A 26,718-nucleotide genomic window follows, 5' to 3' on the forward strand; every position below is an offset into this window, starting at 1 on the left:
CGGCCGTCGGTCGCCATTGCCGCCGGCGAAAAATATTTTCGAAATTTTTTCATATTGGTCGCCGAACACTGGAAAATTATGTTCCGAGAAAACATTTTCCAAGAAAATGACTTCCGGGAAAATATTTTCCAAAAGGAGAATATTTTCCGCCAAACGAATGGAGCCTAAGACTGACTAAGTAATTATCCCATATGCGTTCATATGGAAATGGTTCCTTGCTTGTTTATCAAAGGAAAGTATATATTCAAAAAGCCAAGAAGGTAAAAGAATAGTGAACCAATTATTCCACAAACGAACACAACTAAGGTATCTCGTGCATTGAATGGCAGAAGAAAAGTATCTCATGCATGGATGATGCTTATTACTTTTCTGTCGGGTTAATACTTTATTGCCAAATCGATACTATGTTAATTCTACTTGCACATCCATTTCTGAAACTTTAGGGCGCAATGATAACCATTTTGTTTTCGACAATAATTTATGGCCAAAAATAAAATCTCCTCTTTCTATTCCCCGGATGAGTTTTTGAGCAGAGAAACACGTTTGATAACAACACCAAATTTATGTTCCCAGAACAAAACATAAATTCATTTTATAAGCCTTAAATTTTGAGGCAGGTGGGCGGAGGGCGGGCGGGCGGCTAGCCAGCAAGCAAAGGGCAGCGAGAGGCGACGAGCGAGAGGTGGCGACGGGCGGCAAGCAACGGCAGGCAGCAAAGGGTGGCGGCCGGCAACGGGCGACAGTAGGCAGCGACTGGCAGGTCGCAGCTACGGGGGATGGGCAGCGACCGCGGGCGGCGAGGGTGACCGATGAGAAGAGTTTTTATTTATGTTTCTATTCCAGAAATAGAAAAGTAGAAAATTTCTACTTCTCATTTATATTCAAGCTAAAAATTTGTCCCGAAAATAAAAAATGAAACTGCATTACCAAGATGGATTTATGTTCTAAACTTGTTCCTGAGAATAGAAAAATAGAAAAACAAAGAAACATTATAGTTATCATTCGCACCCTTAGTATCTACGATTAGTTTAGTGAAATGTTTTGTGATACCACATCAAACAAGACTATTAATATTATTAATGAATATGATATTATCTAGCAAATCATATTAGCATGCTTGCATAGGATAAGTAGGTTATCCTCCATGTCTAGAAAAGTCGTCTTAAACCAACTTAAAATTGAGAATCCGATAAGCCAAATTTGTAATTATGTGTGGGTTACGTTCAAAGGAGGTAATCACGCTAGTTGTGTCTACTTACCCTTTCAAGTATACAAAACTTGACTAATAAATGGTTCAAATTTATAATTTATACATAGTTACTCTCTTTATATATCCAGTGATTTTACATCAATCCAAGATAGATCAACCTAGTCAAAGAATTCAGTAACTCTGCGAAATGCCAAAAAAATATTCAAACGAGAATTATCAAAATCATTCAACACTCGACAAATTGGCTTAAGAGCTAAACGTTTTGTAAATATACAACGGAATCATATTCAAACCCTAGTGTTTCTCACTTGGAATAATCTGAGGACTGTGCTCACCATTTTATAGATGGAGTCTTATACGATGCTATATAATTAATACACATGAATAGGGTGGTTTGCATGCATTCATAAAAGTATATTGATCTGAAAAATCGAAAATCCACGTTATCTAACAAAACCATATATATTTGCTAAAGAATGGATCGGTATTGTTTAATCATATTAGTCATAAAATATTATATGAGGATTAATTCCTCGTTTGCAAAACCATATCAAAAATTGATTCGAATCAAAGAGCACAAGGATTAATTTGACCAAAATTAAATTTACGACCAAATTGAACATTGATTAAGAGTTACAGAACTAAATGTTGGTGTTGTCCCTTCTTTTTATTAATACTAAAAATATAAAACTAGTTTTGAAACCGAGTTGTGAACCACGTGGTACATCTTTATCGAATATTTAAACATTACTGACTTGTTCAAGTAGCTAATCAAAGTTTGTTGCGTCATTTCTTCTATAAATCAGTGTGTCATTTTGTTGTTCAATTTTGTATAGCGGGGATTACATTGATATTAGACTGAGTCCTTTTCTTATGGGGAATATACCAAAAACATATCTTACCATTTATCCAGTGACTGCTTACAACCTCTATTTAGGCAAATACCATTCACATACCTTTAAGCAAAACCCTACTTTGAAATGACTTAATTGCCCCTCCTTGCAAACTCGATTTATTAGCATATTTCTAAGGATTTGGGTGGTTTGGTTTTAGTTGGTTTTGAATATTTTGAATGGGTGTGAGAATTTAGGATTTAGGCTTGGATTTTTCGTTTTTTTGGAGAAAATGACACTTTCATAAATAAGGATACAAGAAAAATTGATGTGAAAGTAGCCTTCAAAGGAAAAACTGAACCAGGTATTGAGTATATTCTAATGTAGATGTATATAAGTGGTCAATGGGTAAAAGATAAGGTGTGATTTTTATATTTTTCCCTTATTTTTTTCAACTTGGACAGCAGGTAATGTTCCTCTTTTTTGTCTTTTTCTTACAAATACCCTAACTGAAATATTCTTAACTTGCACATGGCTCGTGAGTCGCTTTTTTCTTCTTTCAATTTTTTGCTACAGGTTGTGAGTCACGTTGGAGCAATACTTTCATAAATTGAGTGCACATGAGCCTAGTCAATCTCACCTGTTGAATCACGTGATCAACTTTTTGATTGACGTGATCATTTTTATATTTTTCCCTTATTTTTTCAGCTTGGACAGTAGGTAATGTTCCTCTTTTTTGTCCTTTTCTAACAAAGACCACACGAAATATTCTTAACTTGCACATGACTCGTGAGTCACATTTTTCTTCTTTCAATTTTTTGCTCCAGTTTGTGAGTCACGTTGGGGCAATACTTTCATAAATTGAGTGCACATGAGCCTAGTCAATCTCGCCTGTTGAATCACGTGATCAAATTTTTGAGTGACGTGATCAAGACGGGCATATAACTCAACAACTGTCTGACCAAAAAAAAAAAACTCAACAACTGAGATGCAATAGGCTCTTAAACACCCGAATCATCCAAAAACTTTTCATCGAGTTGATGTGCTATACTGTGCGTTGACAGATAAATTTTAGCTAGTAAAGTATTCATGCATTTCGTAAGAAAATTGGGGATTGAATTTGTCGATAGCAATAGAATTTGACCCTAAAAAAAATATCGACATGGCATAGTCTTGCATTCGCATTCTTTATTCAATTTTTGGCATTTAGAAATTAGGCACCTATTTCTAGAATGGCATCTCCGTATGGAACATCTACTTATGGCGAGATCGTGAACAGGCCTATTGCACAATCTGACTTGGAGTTTTTCATGAATTTAAGGGTGTGTTTATTTTGGAGAAAATATTTTCCGGGAATTGATTTTCTAGACTTTCGTCCGTTTGGTTCGCGGAAAATGACCAATCAACCGAAAACACTTTTCGGTCAATGAAAATATTCATATATAAATTTACGAAAGTAAATTCCGATATGTAAGAAGGTGAAAACACTTTCCAGTATTGTTATATTGAATTTTTTAATGTTTTTATTTTTCTTTTCTTTTTTATTTTCTTTTATGTTATTTTATTTTACTTTTTTCTTTTCTTTCTTTTTATTTTTTTTATTTTCCTTCTTCCTCCTTTGCCGATCGCCGGCCTCGATGACGGCCAGCAACCAGCCAATCCAGGCAAGCCCAAGATCCGTCGAGGCTGGCGAGCTCGAGCTCGCCTGTGGCTGTCATCGGGCGAACATCGAGCTTGACTGTGGCCGTCGTCGGCCAGTCGCGGCGGAGAATAGGAAAAAAAAGAAAAGAAAAAAGAAAAAATAATAATTAAAAATTCTAAATTTTAGAAAAAGAAAAGAAAATTATAAAATAATATAAAATTCGAATTTTTTTAAATAAACTATAAAAAATCGATTTTTTTTGTCCAAGAAAAATTCATGAGATTAAAATCATTTTCCAAATAATACCCAAACCCCAAAAAACATTTTTGATCATATATTACCAAATAAAAGAAAACTAACAGTTTTTCTAGAAAATATTTTCCAAAAACTTTACATGAAACAAACACACCCTAAACAAGAATTTTGGATAAAGCCCCAACATCCAGGTGAAGCCTAAGCCCATTCTGTCACTTAAGGTCGATCCCACAAGCCCGATCTCCCTCTCCATCTCTCCGAATTCATCCTTACCGTTCCCCCCTTCTTGTTCACCGAAATGGCCCTTGTTTAGGCCACTTTCAGCTAGACAATCGTGAGGGAGATAAAAAAAAAAAGCAACCGAGGATTAAAGCAGGTCATCGGCACACAAAATGACAAAGTGGGAACGTTCAGTCGGTGCTGGCAAGAAGAGAGAAAAACGAAGAGTACTCCTCATTCGTGCAGGCGAGGATAAGCCAAAAAGAGAAAGTAAACAGAGAAAGAGCAGAAGGTTTAGTGAAGCAAAGAGATGGCAGGGCACAGGCGCTGAACAGAGGAGAGAGGTAGAGCCTTGGTGCAGAAAGAGGCAGAGATAGAGAGAAAGAGAAGAAAGGGGTGCAGTTCGGAGATACAAAGGAGAGATGACAATTGGCCAAGGGGAGTGAGATATCCTCGGTCACTGGAAGCTGCCGGAAAAGAAAAAGAAGCAAAAACAGAGAGGATGAGCTCCGGGGGCAGAGCACATACGCTTAACAGAGAACTCGTGGCACAAACAGCAACCTCTCGCACAGAATTCTCGAGCAAACTGTGAGAGAATTCTGGGCACACTAGGCACTAGGCAGTATATGCAAGCCAGAAGATAGAAACGCTGAAGGGGAATAAAGACCTTGAGAGGAAAAAGGGATTGGTGCATTCGATTCGAGGAGGATTCGGAATTCTCTAGCATCTACTCTAGAGCATCAACCGGCTTTCGGAATTTCGATCTAATCTGGCACATGGGGATAATCGAAGGACAAGGATATGAGCAATCAGTGGCCTTACCCGATTACTATTCTTGGTACAACAAATCCAACCTTTCCCATAATGCAGGAGGGAAAATCATATTGGAACTTCCCCCAATACGGCCAGAAACATTGCTCAATACAAATGAAAAAATAATTTGAGCTACATGAATGCTCACCAATATAAAGAAGAAGAAAGCAAGCTCTAGGGAGTTTCCAAACAGCACAATGTGAATCAAGTGAAGCACGAATTGAGGCCTACGGAACCAGAAATAGTAAGGTGAAAATTCGACAACCAAGTCTTCTTCGTTTTTTTGGCTACGAGTGCGGTCTGCACTTGCTGAATGCTTTTGGGTGACCTCGTCTGCGAGTCGTGTTATCATATTCTCCAGTATGATGCCGGCAATGAGCTGAAGCTGCACGGAAGCGAGAAACCCAGTAGGATGTAGAGTCTTCTTAATTCCGATAGAGAAACAAACAACTGTGTATTTTCAAAATTTGCAGTATGACACGTCTTGTCGTATAGATTAAAATGTTTCTTAGGGACACTCATCTCTGGAGTAAATTCCAGGATTAGCAAAATGCCATATCTTTAAGGGCAAGCAAACATGAGGACCCGAAAGGTTAAAAACTACTTACAGAATACAGAGTCAAGGGAATGAAAGATATCATAAAGAACACATGCCATCCCGCAAAAGAAAAATCAAAATTCCAAGACATAAATTATATGTCTTGGAATTTGCAAACTTTCTTTTTAACAGTTCGCAAATCATTTTTTAACAACAATCGCCAGTTTACCTTCCTTTCAACAACAGTCGCCAGTTTTTAACGGTGACCAGATCACTTTTTAACGACAACCGCCAGTTTTTAACAATGACCAAATTTGCAAACTGTGAAAAAGTGGGCGTTTTGATCACTTTTTAACAATTTGCAAATCACTTTTTAACAACAATCTAAAGGTGTAGGAGATAAAAAAAGAAAGTTTGTGATTTGTAAACTGTTAAAAAGTGGGCACCTTCGTAACTGTCTCAAAGGATTTTTAATAAGCTGTGGGGGGAATCAGGTGGCCAGTAATTTTATTACCAATTTTCTAACTCCTTAAAAATTTATAATATTCTTCACATAAACAGGTGAGGGTTATATGTTGCGACTGTAGCCACTCTATTCGATCAAAAATATTTTCTTTGCTTAGATCGACCAGACTACACGCAAATTTGATATTATTGCTATTATTATTATTTCCAACTCTAGCAGATGCTCATCGATCGGTTCCGGATAAAAGAAGCAGCACCAGTGAAGAGAATAGAATTATGGTGCAGCATGACTCGAGCTCTTATAATGTGTTCATATTACGAAAAGGAAAAGAAAACAACAGTTCATGAATAAAGAGATATATGATCTCATTTGTATCGAATGTTGGTGCAGGCTTGGTTATCTTTCTTGTGCTTCAATGTCTCCTCTTGAGTTCCTGTCATCGGATTCTGTTGTCTCAACTCCAACCGATCCCTCTCTCAAATCCGTTTGGGTCGATCCATTTTTTGCGGCGACCTTGTTTAAGTTCTTTCTTTTATCGATCCACTTCGAAATTTTGGTCACGATCCACATTTCTTCCTCTTCGTCCATTTCATTCTCCTTCAACCCTATCTTAATTTTATCAAGATCAGCAAGACGCTCTTCTTTACATTCTTCCGATTGGTTCTCCTTCAGAAGATAACTTTTGTTCTGTTTGTCCAATTGCTTCTCCTTTGGAGGAGGGATCTTAATTTCATTGAGACATATAAAAAGAATTCGGCATGTTCAGTTCCATGATTTATACTCAAAGAGAGGGAAAAAAAAACAAAAACTACCAAATCTGGAGTGCATAGTAAGTTGTAAGCTCAACTCACCTGCGATTTCACAATTGCGTATAATGGTAATGTTCTGTAGATGCACATGAACTGCACGAACACTCTGAGAGTGCGACAAATGCCACATAAGTGAAATCGATTGTTAGGCCTCAATTATTAACCCTATACAACTCTTGGAGTATAGAACAATGATATGATTGACATGAGCAATAGGTCTTACCCTATTGCGATTCTTGGGACGACAAAACCAACCTTTCCCATAATGCAGGAGTGAAAATCATATTGGAACTGCATAGAGATACGAGAAAGCATTATACAGTTGGAATTTCCCCAATATGGCCAGAAACTTTGCTTAATTGAAATGAGGATGATAATTTGAGGGGTAATAATGTTCACCAATATAAAGAAGAAGAAAGAAAGCTCCAAGGAGTTCCCGAATAGCACGATGTGAATCAAGTTGAGGACGAATTGAGAGTTACGGAACCAGAAATAGTGACTTTGAAATTCGACAACATTGCAATCAGGGCGGGTTGCATTTTCAGGATGCTTTTTGGCAACATCTTCTGCGAGTCGTGTTATCATATGCTCCAGTATGGTGCCGGCAACAAGCAAAAGCTGCACAGAAGTGAGAAGCACCAGTTACATGTGGAGTCTCCTTAATTCCGTGGGAGAAATAAACATCTTATATTTTTCAGAATTTTACAATGCAACACATCTTGTTCTTCAGATGGAAAACGTTTCTTAGGGACATCCAATCTCTGGAGTAAATTCCAGGATGAGCAAAATGCCATATCTTGAAGGGCAAGCAAACATAATGACTAGTAAAGTTGCCACTACTTACTGTCAAGGGGATGAAAGATATCCAAAAGAACGCATTCCATCCTGCAAAAGGAAAGAAGATACATAGTCGATAGACATGATAATACTATCATCAATGAAACAATGCTGCGGAATTGTGCTTAAGTCACTCACCGGCCACATTCACGAGCAAAAAGATCACTGCGAATATCCACAAGTACCAACTGCAATGGCCAAAAACCGAAACCAACAAGCCAAGAGCTCAGCACTCTCTGTTTACTATATATATTCTTGTGAGAAGTCATAACGTACTGTCTTCCATGAAAAGTCCGTCAGTAATGCCGTAGTTATTCAGTACTTTGTTTCCGATTACTAAACTTACGTCTAGCTTTTCAATTCTTTTTCATTTTGTTTAGTTGAGAATAATTGGGCCTTAATTATGAGAAGAGTTTGGAGATTAGGAGTGGCAATTACACCCAACCCAAAAGACACCAGCATTACCACGTTCCGAATGGCAAGCAAACTTAAATAGCAGAATTCTATTATATAGTGCCAAAAATGTGGAATTTTTTTTCCGTCAAAATAAACTTCGATAAAGGTTGGTAAGTGTAAAAACAGGTAAATCACTCCATGAAAAGTTGATATATTCACATAATAGTTGGTAAATTTAAGGCATTGGTAAGAAATGTAAATAAAAAATTGGTAAAAAATAAGAGAGCTTTTTGTCAGAAATAAAATGAAGTTGGTAAGTTGAGAAAAAACCAAATAAATGTGGGCAACAAACTCATAAAAGAGTTAGTAATGCAAGACTAGTAGGTAATATAATCATAAAAAAGGCTGGTAAGCAAGACAATAAAACTAGTAACTCAATAGTAAAGGTTGTAAAATTTTGAAACAAATATAAGTTGTTAAGCAACTCTATGATAAACCAAAAATAATTGACAACTTAATCGAAGAAAAGTTGGTAATCACATATAAAAGGTTGATAATTTCATATAATAGGTGGTTAATATAAGGCGTGAGTAGGTAAATAAACATTGGTAAAATATAAAATAAGTTTTTTTTGGGGGGGGGGGCAGAAATAAGAAGAGTTCGTAATTAAAAAATAAACAATATTTGAGGTTGGTACTAACTCAAAAAAAGCTGATAACGCAAAACTAATTGATAACTTAACCGCACAAAGGTTGTTAATTACTCTAATTGAGATTGGAAATTTCTAAAAGGATTTGGTAAAGTGTTGGCAAGAAAGGCAAATAATTGTACAACTCAATAGAAAAGTTGGTTCTGACCAAAAAAAAAAAGAAAATTTGGTAAATTTAAGAGAATAGTAATAAACATTGCTAATAAACTTAAAGGACGGTTGGGTAACCCAAAAATAATTTAGTAACTTAATTGAAGAATAGTTGGTACATGACACAAATGAACGTTGGTAAAATCCTTCAATAGTTGGTAAGTCTAAGTCGTTGGTAAGAAAGGCAAATAATTGGAAGTTGGTACACTACAAGTTTTTGGTTTGTCAAAATTAAGGGAAGTTTGTAATTCAAAGAAAAATCAAATAAACATCGATAGCTAACTCAAATAAGAATGGGTAACACAAAACTAAATGGTAACTTAATGGGAATTAAGGTGATAATCATTTGAATTGAGGTTAGTAATTTCTAAAGTTAGTCAATAAATTGAACGGGTTGGTAAGCAAGACAAAAAAATTTGGTAAATCAACGGAAGAAGTTATTAATTACTCTAATTAAGATTTGTAATTTCTAAAAAATATTAGTTGGTACATTTAACGGGCAGTAAGTAAGGCAAAAAACAGTTGGTAACTCAATAGAGGTATTGCAAGGTTTTAAAAAATAAATAATTGCAAGTTGACAAATAATCCAAGCGAGAGTTGATAAATCAAAATTGATTGGTAACCTAATGAAGAAGGGCTAGTAAATCACATAAACAAATATTGAAAATTCATATAAAAGTTTGTAAGAAAGACAAATAAAAGTTGGTAAAAAATATCAATAAATTAACAAAAGAAAAACCAAATAAACATTGGGAAGTAACACAAATGAAAGTTAATAAATTCAAAACTAATTGGTAATTTAGTCGGAAAAAAAATTGATAAGTTACTAAAATAAAAATTGGAAAATTCATATAAGAGTTAGTTATTGTGAAGCATTAACAAGAAAGGCAAAATAAATTGTGATAAAAGAGAAGAAAAGTTGATAATTTGCATATCATTAAAACGAGTTAATAATTTCACCGTAAAATCAAATAACCGGTTTCCATTTTTTTATTCAAACATTTGCCAATTCTTTCGTAAATCTATCAACATAGAGAAAGGCACTGTTTTTCCAAAAACAAAATACAAACGGAATAGTTGAAGCGGAAATATAATTCCTTCTTGTCGATAAAGTGACGTATTCTCTCTTGTTCCATCATTTTCAACTCGATTACTTGCTCGCCAAGTTTAAATATCCCAAAAAAGAGAAAGAAAATATGCTTCGTTAGCATCAAAGGTGTACTAATTAGTAATTACCTAATTCCAACAATTTTCTCAAAATCTTTTTTCACGGCACCAGTTACAAAGCTGTGAAAAGCTTCCCCCCGCTTATCCAAATGCCGTGCCTGTAAAGAAGACGGAAAAATTATTGTATGAAGCATTTCATCGAAATTAGTGCATGACTAGTCTACGATGGAAAATTAATTCTACATTTGCAGAAGAATGGCATACCATAAAATTCAAATGAAGCTCCTGATACTCGAACCGAGTCACAGAAGGATAAAACTGCTTGAAAAATGAACACTGCAGGACACGAAAATATGTAAAGAGAAGCCTATAGCTCCACATGAACTTCTTCACTGAAGAGTGTTGTTGCATTGTATATCAAGAGACTCGTAGAGACTATTACCATCCAGCCAAGCGCTTTCGGTTTATTGCCTAAAGCCAGACAACCTCGGTTTTCTGGTTGCTTCTGAAGTGATTCTGCAGGTCCGAACGATATAGATATGACCACTTTAGTCAGATTCACAAAAAACGGAGACACTGGGTACCAGAAATTCAAGAAGCAAATAAGTCTAATGTGACGGTCTTTGCTTACCGTCGGGCAGTTCGTGATACTGTTTGTTCCCAACATCAGGGTCTGCCAATTTTTCCCATCGATGTATCTAATGAACACAGCAATGTGGAAGGCGAGCGTCACAGAATTGGTCCAAGATACGTTTGGAGAGATTCAGAATGTAGTATATAAGCCATACCTTCCAATATCCAAGCATTATTTTGCACACACACAGAATCACGTGGAAGGTAGCTAGAACAAATATGAAGATGTCCAGGTGATGGAGTGCTTCAGCAGTCAGCAATGGCACCTTCCCCTGGAAAAATAAAAGTTGCACCAAAATGTTCTTTGTGAGACCTTGTATATTTTTCTCATGCTATCTTTTCGATATCTCTCTCTCGTAACGTTATAGTTGTGCAGAGACTTAATTGTGCTGATTTATTAAATGATGTGACAGACTATTGATGAATGTTTAAAATACACGCTTTGATTATTTGATATGTTCACCTCACAGTAAATCATGCAATTTTATAAACAAATTAGGATACTAGCATTTGTATCCCTATCATTACTTATATCATCTCCGTTGTCACGATAAGTAGAATACACATAAACGAAGTTAATGAAGACAGAGCTTCGCGGGGCAGGCTGGTGGAATAAAATTACCTTTTCACTGCAGAAATCAGTTGAAGCAGCAGCCTCAGCAAGGAGGCGGCGCCCTCGTGCTTCACTGGACCGAAAGAAATTGGTGAAACGGGCTGTGGTGGAAGACGAGTCGAGCTTCTTGCAAGGAAGCCACACGTTGGCAAGCCTCTCCGATATGCAAATCTTCCCTATTCTTGTTTGGAACACCGCCAGGAGCAGCGATATGAACCCCAGCAGCATCAACTCTGCACCAACATTGATGACGTTAATGTAAAATTCATATTCGCACCCGTCTGAATTTGACGTTGTCAAAAGGAGGGGTCAAAAGTAGATCCTTCACCTTCTTTGATCTTCCGTAAGGCGCCGAACAGCGGCTCCCATCTGGACTTCTTTAAAAGCTGCATGAATTCGACGGTAAACTCAAAGTTACACAGCGTTCTTTGATACCAAGAGGTGTATTGGAGCTAAACCTTTAGAAAGGTGATACGAGCAAAAGAAGACAGGCACCTGGCCAGCGCAAAGCAGGAATCTATCGACAGCAAGAGAAATCAGAACTATACTGAAGCAAACTAGAGCCACCACCCACGACGGCGTGAACTCTAACGTCTTCTCTTCTGCTCCGCTATCCGCCATATTCTCTCTCTCTCTCTCTCTCTCTCTCTCTCTCTCTCTCTCTCTCTCTCTCTCTCTCTCTCTCTCTCTCTCTCTGCGTGTTTTTGATGTACCCTCCTTCATATCCTCACACACCCATATATATAGGATGACATAGACACGTAAATATGAACCCATGTGCTACTCTTATTTGTTAATAGAATACCAGTGCACAGACTCATCTGTGCGATGAAGATGGACTTAATTAACAAGAACGCGGCAATACAGAACTTGAAAATTGCTCTTCCAATGCCCCGAATAACACCTCCCGTTGACTCCAGTTTGTCGCTAAAAATCGGGAAAGATTGTAAGGCAAACTTCACAGCTACGGAGACAAGGCAGCTCATGCAAAATTGATTTAACATAAGCTTCTGACACGAGAATGTATAAGTTTGAGCTCCAATTCATTTCATAATAATCTATGCACCCCGGTTCCGGTTCCTCTATGGTTGTGATCATCAGATTTGGGTATTCTAGGTGTAATTTGGAGTTCTTGTCCCTATTTGACATGGACGTCGCTGTTAAAGACTTTTTGGAACGTAGTCCAAAAGGTGGGCTCAAAATGAATAATCGCGCAATACTCGATGAGCGAGTCATAATGTTTGATCTAGATGGAGTCATGGGGCCTGCGATACCAAATGGAAAAGTTGGTTCAAAATGCAATGTCTTGGCCAAATCAAGGCATCCATTCGAGGTCGTTTTCGGACTCAAAATCCGTCTTTTCAACGTGAATTCGGGTGATTTTCTACTTTCATAGTGTTTAATTGCACATTATCGTGCCTTTCGTTATAACAAATAGGATTTCTTTAGGATTTCCTTATTGATTGTGCAAACTTGCATGTTATATGTTTTCACTGGCTCACTGTTCTTAGCTAGTCAACGAGGTTTGTGGTAATTTCTTAGCGAACAATTAACCATAATCTTTTGTGGATTCTAGATTGCTTATAACCCTTTTTTTATATAGCATTTGTTGCGTGTTTACGACTCTATCTAATTTTCTGAAAGAGCAATACCATTGACTCCATGATTTTCGTGCTCTCACCTAAAACAGAGGATTTAAAAAAGACCCGGATGAAAAGACTTAAGACATGTGCAAGTCATATGAACCCTCAACCAGGCAAGTTCGTCATTTTTTTTTTTTTGTCAAGAGGCAAGTTCGTCATTTAAAAGTTATCTTTTCCATTGTTTTCTGACAAAAAAATTTAACTAACAATTAGCAAGTGTGAAGTCAATTTCACGCTTCGCTCACTCATTCGAGCTGTTTGGTCATATGTCTTGAATCATGATTGGTGGGGTGTTGATGAATTCGGAGTTTATCAATATGAGGTGAAGAAGCTCCATGACATAATAAAAAAATAATTTTATTTTGACCAATTAACAAAAATGAGAATGAAAAAAAGGGCTTCCGCTCCAATGAATCCGCTTCAAATAACGTTAGTTGGGGAATATTTTTATGCAATGTCAACTTTATTGGTCGATGTTAAGGTCGACAAAAATTAGTTGGGTCAATGTCAATTAGTCAATTTTTATTGTTAATCTCCAACTGTCCAGTGACTTTAAGGGGGATAAAAATAGAAAAGTGGAAACAAATATCGATGTTTAGCTGTAATTGTCCAAACAGAAGGGAGTTGACCATGGACATTGCCAAAAAGGGTATTGAAACAGGAGGCAGACTTAAGAAAAATAGCATTGTGATTTATTTAAGTTGGGAAATGTGAACGGAAGAGAAAAATAATATTTTGTTCATTCACATTTCTCAACCTGGTAGCAGAGCTAAAAGTCCTGAGTTCAAACCCATTTGTCTTATCAATTAAATATTAAATCACTTTCAACTGTTCTAAAAGCTTAAATATTAAATCACGCCTTCATCTAACAGCTTAAGTTTTTAGAATAGTTAACACTAGTCCCACAAAATCTCACAATTTAGTTGTATTTCGAATGTGGTACATATATCTAGATTCAACTGATGTCCATGAATGCAGATAATTGCTCCATCCTTGTTTATCGGATAATGCTCGATTCATGAGTGGCGACTCACGCGTCAAGATTACTACGAGCAGAGGACCCTTTAATGCATAACTAATGCCACATCACATTCAAGCTAAACTTGATCGAAAAGACGGGTTTGAACACTTGACCACTCGGCCATTATCTTAATTGTTCTAATACATTGTGGAAAGGAGGATGGAAACTATTGTTTTAAAGTAGAAATCAATAGGCATCTATTTCGCCGGAATTGTTTCCGGGACGAAATATAATTCACCGAACATTGTTCTTCGATTTTTTTATGAGAGAAGACCAGATTCAGTGGCGACTCCAGACGGGAGATATCCAAGCGAGAAAAAGGAACTTGTTCGGTTCAATCGAACAATATGAATCCGAGTAGTGACAATATTTGATCGATAAGAAACTTAAGCTTCATAACCAGTTTGAACAAATCCAACCGGTCATTGACTGGCAGCATTACACTCGAACTCATTCAGTACCATGTTACATTGATACTAAACTTGAAACATAGATAACTATAGCTAAGGAAATTGAAAGTACAGTACGGAAAGTTTAAAGATAAAAAGATAGCATTTTGGTTTGTGTGTTCATGGGAGACTTTTGCTAGCTATCGGATGGTATTCATACTGTAAGTATGATAACCGTCCTCTAGTGCTATTTATCACTCCACGTCAAATAACCGTCATTGATCTCATCTTCATCCTTCATTTTTGCGACACTTGTTAACCTCCGTAAGATAACTACTATAGATCTCATCTTCATCCTCCCTTTTTATGACATATGTCAGTCTATGTCAAGTAACTACTATTGACCTTGTCCTTGTCCTCTATCTTTATGACACCTGTCCATCTGTGCCAAGTAACTACCATCGATCTCGTCTTCGTCCTTTATTTTTATGACACCTGTCCATCTGTATCAAGTAATTGCCATCGATCGTGTGTAAAGCCATGTGCTTTTATTCTTGTTGATGCCTTTGACGGCCTAAAATCCATACAATAACGGTTTTGTCGATAATCTACATGACGGATTCTCTGGCGACAACTGTTCCCTTTTCGATTTCAGTCTTTTCAAATTTCGAACACTCAAAACTTCCCGCCGGCATGATTTAGTGGTTGACAGCTGTCTATTGCTGTAATCTTCGGCAACTAAACTTGTGGCCTACGTCATTTCTCATCGATGGACCTGTGTTTTACCATGCAATTTTGTATTTATCTCTGTTATCCAAATTTATTTTTACTGTCAACAACCTAATTGGTTATTGGTGTCAATGTGACATCCTCAAATTCGACCCTATTCGGAATGTAATGAAATGATGATTTTAATCGATGCACTATTAGTAATTCTCGCTCTGAATTGATCACTCATGAGAGACTAACCGATTGGGAAAGGCTGTTAAGGAATTAAGTACGCATGACCTGAGACTCGACCAGGGATTGACAATTCGACCATAAGGATTGAAGAGAGACAATTTTGAGCCATTATAGACCGATCAAGGGATGGTTATAGAACGATTCGCCAATAGCATACAATCGGATCACGGGTGATTTCGCTTGACCGTTGTATGTATTGCGAACGATCCTAAACCCATTGACTGATGATCACGCACTTCGGAACTAGTGATTGACCCCTCACAATTACATGACAATCGAGATCATCCATGGTTCGAGAAAACTTAAACGTGGTTTGATAGCGAATCAACCACGGTCGAATTCGCGTAACTCCTAAAAGCCGCCCGTTAGTTTAAGATATACTAAAGTCGCAATTGATTGATTTTTACCACGAATTAGAATCCGAATTTGGATGTCGAATCTCCGAGGATTTCAAAACTAAATCATTGGACACCGCCTCATTGATTTGCTCGTTTATCGGTTTACTCGAAATTCTCGGAAAAGGATTTATCGGGTCGAGAATTTGAGCCCACAAGGAAGTGGGCCGGACGAATGCACATTGGGCCCCAAGCCCAATGTGATTCGTCCATTTGGGCCCAAGGCAAGCCCAAGTGGGCCAATGAGGCCCATTAAGCCATTAAGCCCAATTTCAAGCCCAAGTTGAACCCATTAGCATTTTCAAGCCCATTCCTAATCCGTTTGAGCCCAAATTTGATTTATACGAGTCCGTACAAAATTCTAGCTCGTATACGCGTATAAATATTTTATACCTTGTGAAATTACCAAAATACCCTTCTTGCATTTATGACCAAGAAACAAAAGAAAATGATGAAGAAGACTTTGGGGGTTTGGCATTTATGTGGGGGGAATGATGATGAAGACTTATAGGGCATGCATTAAAGGAGAGAAATATCTCTCTTGTTCCCTCTCTTGTCCCTCCCACGTCCATTTCTCTCACTCTCCACCAAAAATCTCTTCTCTCTCTCCCTCTTCTTCCTTCCTCACGCCAAACCCCTTCCTCCCTTTTTGCTCAGCCACATTCAGCCACCATTCAGCCCCTTTGGCTGTTGATTTGCTGGCCAGAACCACCAGCAGCGACGCCGTGACTCCCCGCCGCCGTGCGCAACCCGTTCGTGCCGTTTTCCGTCGCCAAATCGCCTCACCGAAGCCAAACCGGTTCTGTGGCTGCTGTTCAGCCCTATTCCGGCCGTGTGTCGTCATTCCGTGTCGATTCCGGACCGTGCAAAGCGTAGCCCTCGCCGCCGCCGACACACCGGTGTCTCCAGAATTTAATCGGGAGAGTTTTCGCACTAATCCTTTGATTAGTATGTTAAACTTGCTTATGATGTATTAGTTTAAGTTAATTGTTCTTAGTACTAATTGATTAGGGATTAGTGATAATCTATTGGATTAATTATATTATTATTTTATTAATTTTCGGAAATTAAATAATAATATTTTATTAATTTTCGGAATTAAAAATATTAATATTTTGTGGAAATTCCGAAATTAAATTGTGTTTATTTTAGGCTTAAATTGTGATTCCTAAGCTAGAATTTGCCTTATATATTGGTTTGTATGCCAAATTGAATTGTTTTGTTAATTTTAAGTATAGCATGTCGGGTATTTAATTAATAAACCCTGAGGTGTCGGATTTATTTGTTAAGTTTTATATGAGAATTATGTTGTGGATACTTGAATATAGAAGCATGCCAAGTTTGGGAAATTATTGATATGTGCATAATCACGTGTGAATATTTTAGTACATTTTTACGTGTGGAAGTTGCGATATTTCAACGTATTAGCACGGATTATGTTTGCATCGGCTATTAAAAATTATAATGATGGAACCTGAGTGTTGCTATGTGTGCATGATCACCTAAAGGTTCCTTTCGTACCCGGTTATATCGGAAAACCGTATACCGGATGACCGCCAACCTAGGATTTGGCCGTGGCCCTAACGGGTGTCCCCAATTTGGTAATTGGAAGCCGTCGCTGGTAGCAGGGGAGACGTAGTCATTCGCGAATCGGATTCGGAATGAACCCATTTATGGGATATGCCGTCATTGTGGTCGTGTGAGACGATGCCGTGCCCGACAGGGCGGGACGATGCCGTGCCCGACAGGGCGGGACGATGCCCGGTTATGTCGGAAGACCGCCAACCTGATGCGAATAACGCTGGTTGTGCCGTAGCCCCTGGTGTGGCTGTAGTAATTGGAAAACGCGTGAAAAATTGTGGTAGCATTGCGCTTGATTATGGAATGAAATTGTTAGGCACGGTATGGGACGGGCCGAAGCGGTTTCACTTTATAATCAGGACACGTGTGAATGCATTGTGCTTGAGAAAATTGATGCGTATTCCGATTGTATTATATGCTTATTGCATTATTATTGCATATGGTGAATCATAACGTACATGGCGTGTGCATGTGCCCGGGGCAAGGTAAGGTTGCCTGTGATTGTGTTGTGAAGTACCTGTATGTTCTATATTGAATTGTCTGCCATCAATGTATCGTTGCATGGGTTAGTTACATCCGAGATGAGTTGACCTCCTAGTCGAGGCTTAGGTCGTGAACTCGCTGAGATTTATCTCATTCGTTGTTGTTAACAACTTTTCAGGTCATCCGATATGAGTACACGTACCGTTCCTTGGGAACCGGCTTTTTTAGGGAGAACACTTTTTGAGGTTATCCTCGTAGATAGAGGAGTTAGGTTAACCCGTACCTGTTCTGGTTGTAATCGGGAAGGTCCGCGTGGTGGACTTGTAATATATTAACCTGATGTATTGCTGATGATGTTGTTTAAATTGAGGTGTGTTTTCCTGACTATCCCTGTTGCTGTGATTGGGAGTTTTTAATTCGCTTCCGCATGCGTTTAATCGTTAGTAATTCGATTGGGTCGGCGATGCATCCTGGGACGTCGCATTTATAACGACCTTGGTGGGATGTTAGCACGCTCGAGGGTCGAGGCGTGACGGTCAACAGCATCATACTACTTTTCTTCATGTTTTATGTGATTAACTTGGCTTAATTTGACATTTTGATAATATTTCTTCGGTCCCAGGCTTCCTCTCAAATTTAAGCAATATAAATCTCGTCCGGTGCACACTGGGCCAATATTAATTACGTTATTTTACTCTTAAATTCATGGAATGAGGTAATGTTTGCATCACGTTCAACGGTCAGATGGGCATCAGCAAAACGTTACCAGCACACACAAATCATGAGAAGGGGAGGAATAAAATAAATAAACAACATTTTCACATTGATTATCCACGATTTAAGCCCTAATTGATAGTCATTAAGCCCGTCAAATGGGTAGATTGAATCGGGTAAAAAGTGATCCAATCCAAATTATTATACATTTTTGGCTACTCATACGTGCCCGACCTAGACCTAAATCAGACCCGACCCGGACAGGTTTTCAGTTCTTTGCAATTGTTCTTCTTAAATTATTCCCCCAAAAAAATGAGTGACTCCAAGGGCTGGCTCGTCGAGTTGGTGAGGAAGCTCAGTTGCTCGAGTTGGATCGTCGGCTAGGACTTCACATGGCACATGAGGAACATGAAGATGTGGGTGAGCGCCACGCTAACGGATAAGAACACCTGGGTTGATCAGTTCGGGGGTTGGTTATGAGATGGGGCATAAAGGTGGCGGTGATGCAAAGGGTAGCGGATTTTGCCGGCATGACGAGTCATGCCCTCACTCTCATAAACCGATTCGCTTCCACCTCGGCATTCACTGACCGGTCCAGTTCGGTTCCCAAGTTAAGCTGGACCCAATGCTCACCCCTAAATATTCATCATTACACAGGCCATCGCTTCCACCTCTTTCTTATGTACGCTTGCCCAAAACTTACAACCTGTTTCTTATGCTCTCACCTCATTCTGATGATTTTGGTCAAGAAGGATGTGCAAGCACCACAATATTCATGCCGTTTTCTTATTGGGAAAATGACACAAATAGTCCCTGAACTTAGGCCCGATGAACAAAATGATCCCTGAACTTTCAATTTGTTCAATGTAGTCTCTCAACTTTATCCCAATATGTAATGTGGTCCCTAAATTTTTAATTTGTTTAATGTGATTCTTAGACTTTTTGTACATGTTCAATTTAGTCACTGCACTTTATGAAAGTGTTCAATGTTGTCCATGAACTTAAATTAATGGAAGGACAATTTTAATATAGTTTAGGGACTAAGTTAAACATATACCAAAAATCTAGGAACCACATTGAAAAAAGTTCAGGATCACATTGCACATCCTTAAAAGCATCAAACATGTAAACTGAATACACCACATTGTAGAGCATTTTGATACGAGAACCTCGGAACCAAGCATGCTCCAAATGGAGCCCGGACGCGCCCTCACACGCTGCCTGAGTGCATGGCACGTGTGGCGCATGCTTAGCTGGATTAAACCAGCCCAAATTGCCAATCCAGTTCGGCCTTGTTTTCTGGTCCTACCAGTTTTGACTCGTCAACGGTCAACTTGGGTCGGTTCCCAGATCTAATCAACAGATCAGGTCCTCAAGTCAGGTCGACCCACATCAACAAGTTGTTGACGTCATGATGACATCAGTCCTGGGCACGTCAACCGTAGTGCCTGCATTGCATGCGCTGGGCGACGCACGCGCGTGGCGGCAGGCGTTGCCGCACACTGTCACTGCAGCGGCGCATGCGGCGTCCCTTGGAGACACGCCACCCATCAAAAAGCTCCTCTCGACAAGCTCTCTCCATTTACGAAGGTTCTAGCTTTAGACTATTCCAGCTCTAATACCACATGTAAGCTGCAAAAAAGGCACGCAAGATCTCTATAATATAATCTAGAACACGGTAATTGAAAAAAAAAAAAAAAAGGGATTTGCGCACCTAATTTAAGATCTATCGTTTTTTATGCGGACTAGCGACAATTCTCAGCGCAAGTGCTTCTCCTCTATTACCCTCTGTAAGCTTAATGAGACCGTCACTCACCAATCACGTTCTGTAACTACTACTTATATTAGGTTATTTGTGTATCAGGGTTAAAAAAGAGACTTGAGTTTTATTTATAGTGTTTTCAGCCAAAGGCCCTCTCATCACAAGTCGGGCTTTACTTGGCCCACACTAGCCAGACCCATATTAGACAAACTAAAAATCTTTATATTTCACCTCATTAGACCAATCTCATATAACAGCAAATTACAATCTCAATTAATTTAAGCCACATCAAAAAGACTCTTACATGCACGACTCTAGCAGATGCTCATCGATCGGTTCTCGGGTAAAAGAAGCATCACCGACGAGGAAAGAATTATTGTGCAGTAAGACTCGAGCTCTCGTAATGTGTACAAAGTAAGCAAAGAAAAATAAACAGAAGTTCATGAACAAAATCAATTTATGATCTCATTTGTTTCGAATGTTGGTGCAGGCTTGGTTGTCTACTCAACGTCTCCTACTGTATTCCTGTCACCGGACTGTTACCTGAACTCCAACAGATCCCTCTCTCGAACCGGATTGGGTCGATTCAGTATTTGTGTCCACCTTTGATAATCTTGCGTTCCTTCTGTTATCGATCAACTTCGAAATCCTGGTCACAATCCACATTTCTTCCTCTTCGTCGGTTCGATTCTCCTTCAAACGTATCTTAATTTCATCAAGATCATCAAGACACTTTTTTATACGTTTGTCTGATGGGTCCTTGTAATGCGTCTTAATTTCCTCAAGTTCACTACACATTTTTTTCAGTTCGTCCGATTGCTTCTCCTTCGGGAAAAGTGCCAAAAAAGTCCTAAACCTTTTGCATTAGTGCCAATTCAGTCCTAAACCTTTTTTTGGTGCCAATTCAGTCCTAAACCTTTTGCATTGGTGCCAATTTAGTCCTAAACCTTTTTTTGGTGCCAATTAAGTCCTAAACCTTTTAAATTGGTGCCAATTCAGTCCTAAACCTTTTGTTTTTGTGCCAATTTAGTCCTTCCGGTCAATTTTGACCGGAATTTGCTGACGTGGACGGCTGCCGGCCGGCGACCGGTCACCGGCGCCGACGTGGCGCTGACGTGGACAAATTAAATAATATTTTAATATTTTTTTGAATTTTTATTTTTTTCCTTTTTTTTCTTTTTTTTTCCACTTTTTTTTTTGGCTTTCTCCTTCCTCTGGCCGGTCGCCGGTCCGGCGACCGGCCAGAGGCCAGAGGCCGGCGAGCTCGACCTCGCCGGCCACTGGGGAGGGCCGGCCTCGCCCGGCGAGGCCGAGCCTCGCCTTGGTCGGGCGAGGCTCGACCTCGCCAGATCCGGCGAGGTCGGGCCTCCCCGACCATGGCGAGGCTCGAGCCCTCGCCGGAGGCCGCGGCGAGGGCGAGCCTCGCCATGGTCGGGAGGCCCGACCTCGCCGGATCTGGCGAGGCCGGGCCTCGCCGGCGGCTGGGCGAGGTCGGGCGAAGTGGCGAGGCTCGAGCCCTCGCCGGAGGCCTCGGCGAGGGCGAGCCTCGCCCAGCCGCCGGCGAGGCCCGACCTCGCCAGATCCGGCGAGGTCGGGCCTCGCCCGACCATGGCGAGGCTCGCCCTCGCCGCGGCCTCTGGCGAGGGCTCAAGCCTCGCCATGGTCGGGCGAGGCCCGACCTCGCCGGATCTGGCGAGGTCGGGCCTCGCCGGCGGCTGGGCGAGGCTCGACCTCGCCAGATCCGGCGAGGTCGGGCCTCGCCCGACCATGGCGAGGCTCGCCCTCGCCCGGCGAGGCCGCCCTCCCCAGTGGCCGGCGAGGCGAGCTCGCCGGCCTCTGGCCTCTGGCCGGTCGCCGGACCGGCGACCGGCCAGAGGAAGGAGGGGAAGACCAAAAAAAAAAAGTGGAAAAAAAGAAAAAAAGGAAAAAACATAAAAATTCAAAAAATATTAAAAATTATTTAATTTGTCCACGTCGCGCCACGTCGCGCGGTGACCGATCGCCGGCCGGCACGTCCACGTTCCAAGAAATTCGGTCAAAATTGACGACTAAATTGACACAAAAACAAAAAGGTTAGGCTGAATGTGGCACCAATTTAAAAGGTTTAGGACTTAATTGGACAAAAAAGGTTTAGAGCAAATTAGACAATGCAATGGTTTAGGACTGAATTGGCACCAAAAAAAGGTTTAGGACTAAATTGGCAATAATGCAAAAGGTTTAGGACTTTTTTGGCACTTTTCCCCTTCTCCTTCGTATGCATCTTAATTTCATTGACACAAATGAAAACATTTTGCACAGTCCAGTGATTTAAACGCAGAGAGAAAGCAAAACTACCAAATCTTGATTGTGGTTGTAAGTTCAACTCACCTGTGATTTCATAATTGCGTATAGTGGTATTATTCTGTAGATGCACATGAACTGGACAAACACTCTGAGAGAGCGACACATGCCACATATGCGAAATTGATTGTTAGGCCTCGACTATTTACGATATACAACACAGATTACAGGACAATGATAAAATTGACATGAGCAACAGGTCTTACCCAATTGCAATTCTTGGGACGACAAAACCAACCTTTCCCATAACGCAGGAGTGAAAGTCATATTGGAACTGCAGAGAGATACGATGGCGCATTAATTGGAATTTTCGCCATATGCTAGAAACTTTGCTTAACATCACTAATGATAATGACAAGTTGAGTTATTTATACTCACTAATATAAAGAAGAAGAAGGCAAGCTCCAAAGAGTTCTCGAATAACACGATGTGAATCAGGTTACGGATGAGATGAGGCCTACCGAACCAAAATTTATCGTCTGAAAATTGAACAACCGACTCCTTTGCACTTTCTTTGGTAGGAGAGTTCTTTTCATTTTGTGAACGCTTTTCGGCAACCTCTTTAGCTAGTTGTGTTATCATATGCTCCAATTTGGTGCCGACGATGAGCAAAAGCTGAGCAGAATTAACGAGAACGCCTCTCATGATCTTTTTTCATCATGAATCATTTGGAATTTGCAAGATATAATGACTCAGAAAGGGAGTTTTTATCACTACTTACAGTCAACGGAATGAAAGATATCCAAAAGTACGCATGCCATCCTGCAAGATTGTACAAAGAAACGGATTGCAATGATGATGTCTTTCTTCTCAAAGGCAAATAAGAAAAGAAAGATACTATCGAGCTCCATTCATAACCAATAGTGATTTCATTCGGAAAGTCGAACTTTAATTGTAGAAAAACATCACTTCTTGTTCTGCTAAAACACGACGAAACCAGTTTGACACGCATATTTCAGGTTTCAAATGGGGACTCACAGTCAAGTGTGTTCATATGATTTCTAATGCAATAATATTAAGATCCAAAACAATTTTTCAGCATCATTAATAATGATTTGCTCATCCTTAATGAAAATTTTCCTTGTATTAGGGAAGCACTGTTTCACAGAATTTATTTTTCCTTTCACATATTACAATGTGTATTAGGCTAATTCAAGGCATAGTAAGAATCAATCATTTTAGCTCATTTTATGGCCAGAATGTTTATGTATATAACTCACAACCATTCTCCAGGAAGACCATGTGATCTGGGTATTTTGTGTCTGTATACTAGCATTCAACCTGAGTTGCTTTACCAAACATCTTTTTCTCCATGATAGTCACCAACTTTCTAGTTACCACTACTAAATAGAATAATTATGCTTGCTTACGTCACTCACCGGCTACATTCACGAGCAAAAAGATAACTGCGCATAACCACAAGTACCACCTGCAATATTGATAAAAAAAAAAATGCAAATCAGCATGCCTGAAGAAGAGCTAAATATTCTTCAATATCTTAAGTACCATTTTTGTGCAAAAGTCATATTGTATTGTCTTTCATGAACTTAATAATGTCCAAGAAAGATTGGTTGGTTCAATAACATTCTCCTATTCATAAAGTAAAGTCTGGTGCTATATTTTTTTTGGCCAAAAGACATTTATATATGTAGTAGTGCCTTCAAATTAGGATGAGTAATTTGACATGTTCCAATGGAGATTCATCCTGTCTGATGCAGAGTGGGGCGAGTGACACTCGCAATTCATTATTTCACCCTAGCAAAATGATATAGTTCTTTCTCGTAAGAAAAAAAGAAATTTTTCTTCACTCTTAATTCATTCTTCAAGCCTAACTTTCATCATGGCAACACCCAATTAAATTGCTTTCTGTAAAGCCTAATCGATTTACCTGATTCCAACCATTTTCTGAAAATCCTTTTGCACGGCCCTGATTATGTACTGAAAATCATCCTTTGGATTGTCCAAATCATATGCCCATGGACATGACAGAAATGATAACTTATTCATTTAACCATTTCAAGGCCAAATATGAAACAACGAGGACCCAAATTAAATTTCAGAATAAGAATGCCCTATACGTACCTCGGTGAAGTTCAGACGAAGAGCAATGTACTCAAACTCGGTCACAGAAGGATAAAACTGCTTGAAAAATGACATCTGCAGAATAGGAAATTTAAGACAATACTGGGCCTCTCTTCGAAGAACTCTCCCTTCCAGGTTTTGATAAATATCATCCGTAACAATTTTGGGTATATTTTGCTCATTTTAAGTTTCTAAATACCCTAAACTTGATCTATTTAAGCATACTGTGTTCGTGAAGCATACTGTGTTCGTGAACAAAGATGTAAAAGTTAAATATTTGTCCACATAACTAACACTGAAGTTTAGTATAATCCAAAGAAATTAGACTGTAGAACATTTTGAAAATTGTATGACAGTTGAGGTTGTAAAGATATACTCAATTTGGCAAGACCCTCCAAACTCTTTCTCATTATGCTGTCGGAGGGAGCTTCAAGAGACTTGATGACTTACCACCCAGCCGTGTACGGCTGTTTTGTTGCCTAACTCGGTGAAAAAGCGTTGAGTTCTGTTGCTGGTATATTTTTCCAGCTTCTTCTTGAATATATGTGCAATTCTACCTAGAATAGAAATATCTCAATCAGAGTAGAAAAATTTTGGAGACTAAACATAGATGGATTCAATGACGTTGCTCCCCTCCCTTTCCCGACATTGCTTGAGGAGGATGAATTCAACGACAGTACCATTTCGCAGTTTAAAATGATGCGTGTTCCCCGAATCATGTTCCTCCAACTGGCTCCATTGACGTATCTAACGGCATGGAAGGACAAAAATAATGTCACAAAGTTGATCCAAGAGTTGCCTCTAACTTTTGTATAGAATTTCCTGATTTGTATTAGTTTTACTTTTCACTTTTGAGTTTATATGAAATTGTAAAATTCAAATAATGTACACATGAGATCACATATAGTTTTCTCATTTCTTTTCGAAACTTAAGTTCAATATATTGTTTGTAAAATATTGAAGAGAAACAGAAAGTAACAGAAAGAAATAGTTGAAGTGACAACAAGGTGATAGCACACACCATACCTTGAGATATCCAAGGAGTACTTTTAGCGCACAGAGGACCACGTGAAAGGTCGCTAGCACAAATATGAAAATGTGCAGGTGATGGAGGGCTTCAACAGACAACAATGCCACCTTCCCCTAAACAAAAATAAGGACAGTTGCGCGAAACATTCAATGTGAGAGATCGTATTGGCTCATCTAAGTTGTCAGATCTGTCTTAACACTGAAGATTTGAAACAACTTGTCTAATAAATGATTAGATAGACTCTTAATCCGTCACAAAAACACTATCCACATATCTTGTGTCCATTTACAGTTTATCATATAATTTTGTACATCAATCTTTTAAATTAGCCTTTGTATGTTTAAGATTTCTATAGTTATAGAAGAAGAAGGAGAAGCAGCTTTAGTAAAGTTACCTTTTGACTGCAGGAATCGGTAGCAGCAGAAGCTTCGGCGAGGAGGCGGCGTCCTTGTGTTCTGCTGGAAGTGAAGGAACTAGTAGCGAAACTGGTGACGTTGGAAGAAGAGTCGGGCTTCTTGCAAGGAAGCCAGACATTGGCAAGTCGCTCCGATATGCAAATTTTCCCTATTCTAGTTTGGAACACCTCTAAGAGCAGCGATATGAAACCCAGTACCATCAACTCTGCCATCGTCGTCGTCACCCAAAAAACCAAAAAGAAACAATAAGCATTTATGTGCAGCACATTAGCATTGTGACATAGTAAAAAAAAAATAGAAGGATCCTCACCATCTTTTATCTTCCGTAAGGCGCCGACGAAAGTCCACATATTGTACATCTTCAAAAGCTGCACTCAACCGGGAAACTTGAGTTAGCAAATTGTCGGTGTGGCGATCGACATGTCAAAGTTAGACTTTTGGAGAGGTCGATACTCTCAGAACTTAGGAAGTAAAAGTTATCACCTTGCCGACGCAAAGAAGAAATCTATGAACAAAGATAGAAATCAACACAATGCCAAAGCACACTAAAGCCACCACCCACGACGGCGTGAATTCTAACGATGTCTTGTCCTCTTCCGCATCCGCCAT

At 39.3% G+C, this 26,718-nt stretch overlaps 2 protein-coding genes across 2 annotated transcripts; both read right to left on the minus strand.

The window, feature by feature from the left end:
- Nucleotides 1-6,372: 6,372 nt before the first annotated feature.
- On the minus strand, nt 6,373-11,937 carry LOC115677054 (MLO-like protein 15). The gene is made up of 14 exons (XM_030600100.2): nt 11,786-11,937; nt 11,619-11,676; nt 11,300-11,523; nt 10,833-10,949; nt 10,676-10,742; nt 10,487-10,560; nt 10,309-10,380; nt 10,114-10,202; nt 7,761-7,810; nt 7,630-7,670; nt 7,185-7,403; nt 7,009-7,076; nt 6,828-6,891; nt 6,373-6,699 (listed from the first exon to the last, which is right to left on the minus strand). The coding sequence occupies exons 1-14, from the start codon at nt 11,909-11,911 to the stop codon at nt 6,373-6,375; spliced, it is 1,596 nt and encodes a 531-aa protein (XP_030455960.2). The 5' UTR covers nt 11,912-11,937.
- Nucleotides 11,938-20,078: 8,141 nt separating this feature from the next.
- Nucleotides 20,079-26,718, minus strand: LOC130139496 (MLO-like protein 15). Its single transcript, XM_056316629.1, has 13 exons — nt 26,593-26,718; nt 26,420-26,477; nt 26,088-26,314; nt 25,690-25,806; nt 24,664-24,738; nt 24,470-24,579; nt 23,961-24,010; nt 23,303-23,343; nt 22,960-23,196; nt 22,788-22,855; nt 22,609-22,672; nt 20,785-20,934; nt 20,079-20,111 (listed from the first exon to the last, which is right to left on the minus strand). The coding sequence occupies exons 1-13, from the start codon at nt 26,716-26,718 to the stop codon at nt 20,079-20,081; spliced, it is 1,356 nt and encodes a 451-aa protein (XP_056172604.1).

The sequence above is a fragment of the Syzygium oleosum genome, unplaced genomic scaffold (assembly GCF_021117445.2).
Source record: "Syzygium oleosum isolate NSW1041296 unplaced genomic scaffold, Sole_v2.1 Sole_v2.12, whole genome shotgun sequence".
In the NCBI taxonomy this organism is placed as follows: domain Eukaryota; kingdom Viridiplantae; phylum Streptophyta; class Magnoliopsida; order Myrtales; family Myrtaceae; genus Syzygium; species Syzygium oleosum.

Bases quoted from the DNA above. Each gene is read 5' to 3' on its own strand.
- LOC130139496 (XM_056316629.1), bottom strand. From the start codon at position 26,718: ATGGCGGATGCGGAAGAGGACAAGACATCGTTAGAATTCACGCCGTCG. The intron at 24,739-25,689 runs GTATGGTGTGTG...CCTATTCTGCAG, and splicing joins TACTCCTTGGATATCTCAAG to ATGTCATTTTTCAAGCAGTT. The intron at 20,112-20,784 runs GTAACAGTCCGG...CCTTTTTTGCAG, and splicing joins AGGGATCTGTTGGAGTTCAG to CTTACATGTGGTATTAGAGC.
- LOC115677054 (XM_030600100.2), bottom strand. From the start codon at position 11,911: ATGGCGGATAGCGGAGCAGAAGAGAAGACGTTAGAGTTCACGCCGTCG. The intron at 6,892-7,008 runs GTAAGACCTATT...TCGCACTCTCAG, and splicing joins GTCCCAAGAATCGCAATAGG to AGTGTTCGTGCAGTTCATGT. The intron at 6,700-6,827 runs GTGAGTTGAGCT...AATGAAATTAAG, and splicing joins ACGCAATTGTGAAATCGCAG to ATCCCTCCTCCAAAGGAGAA.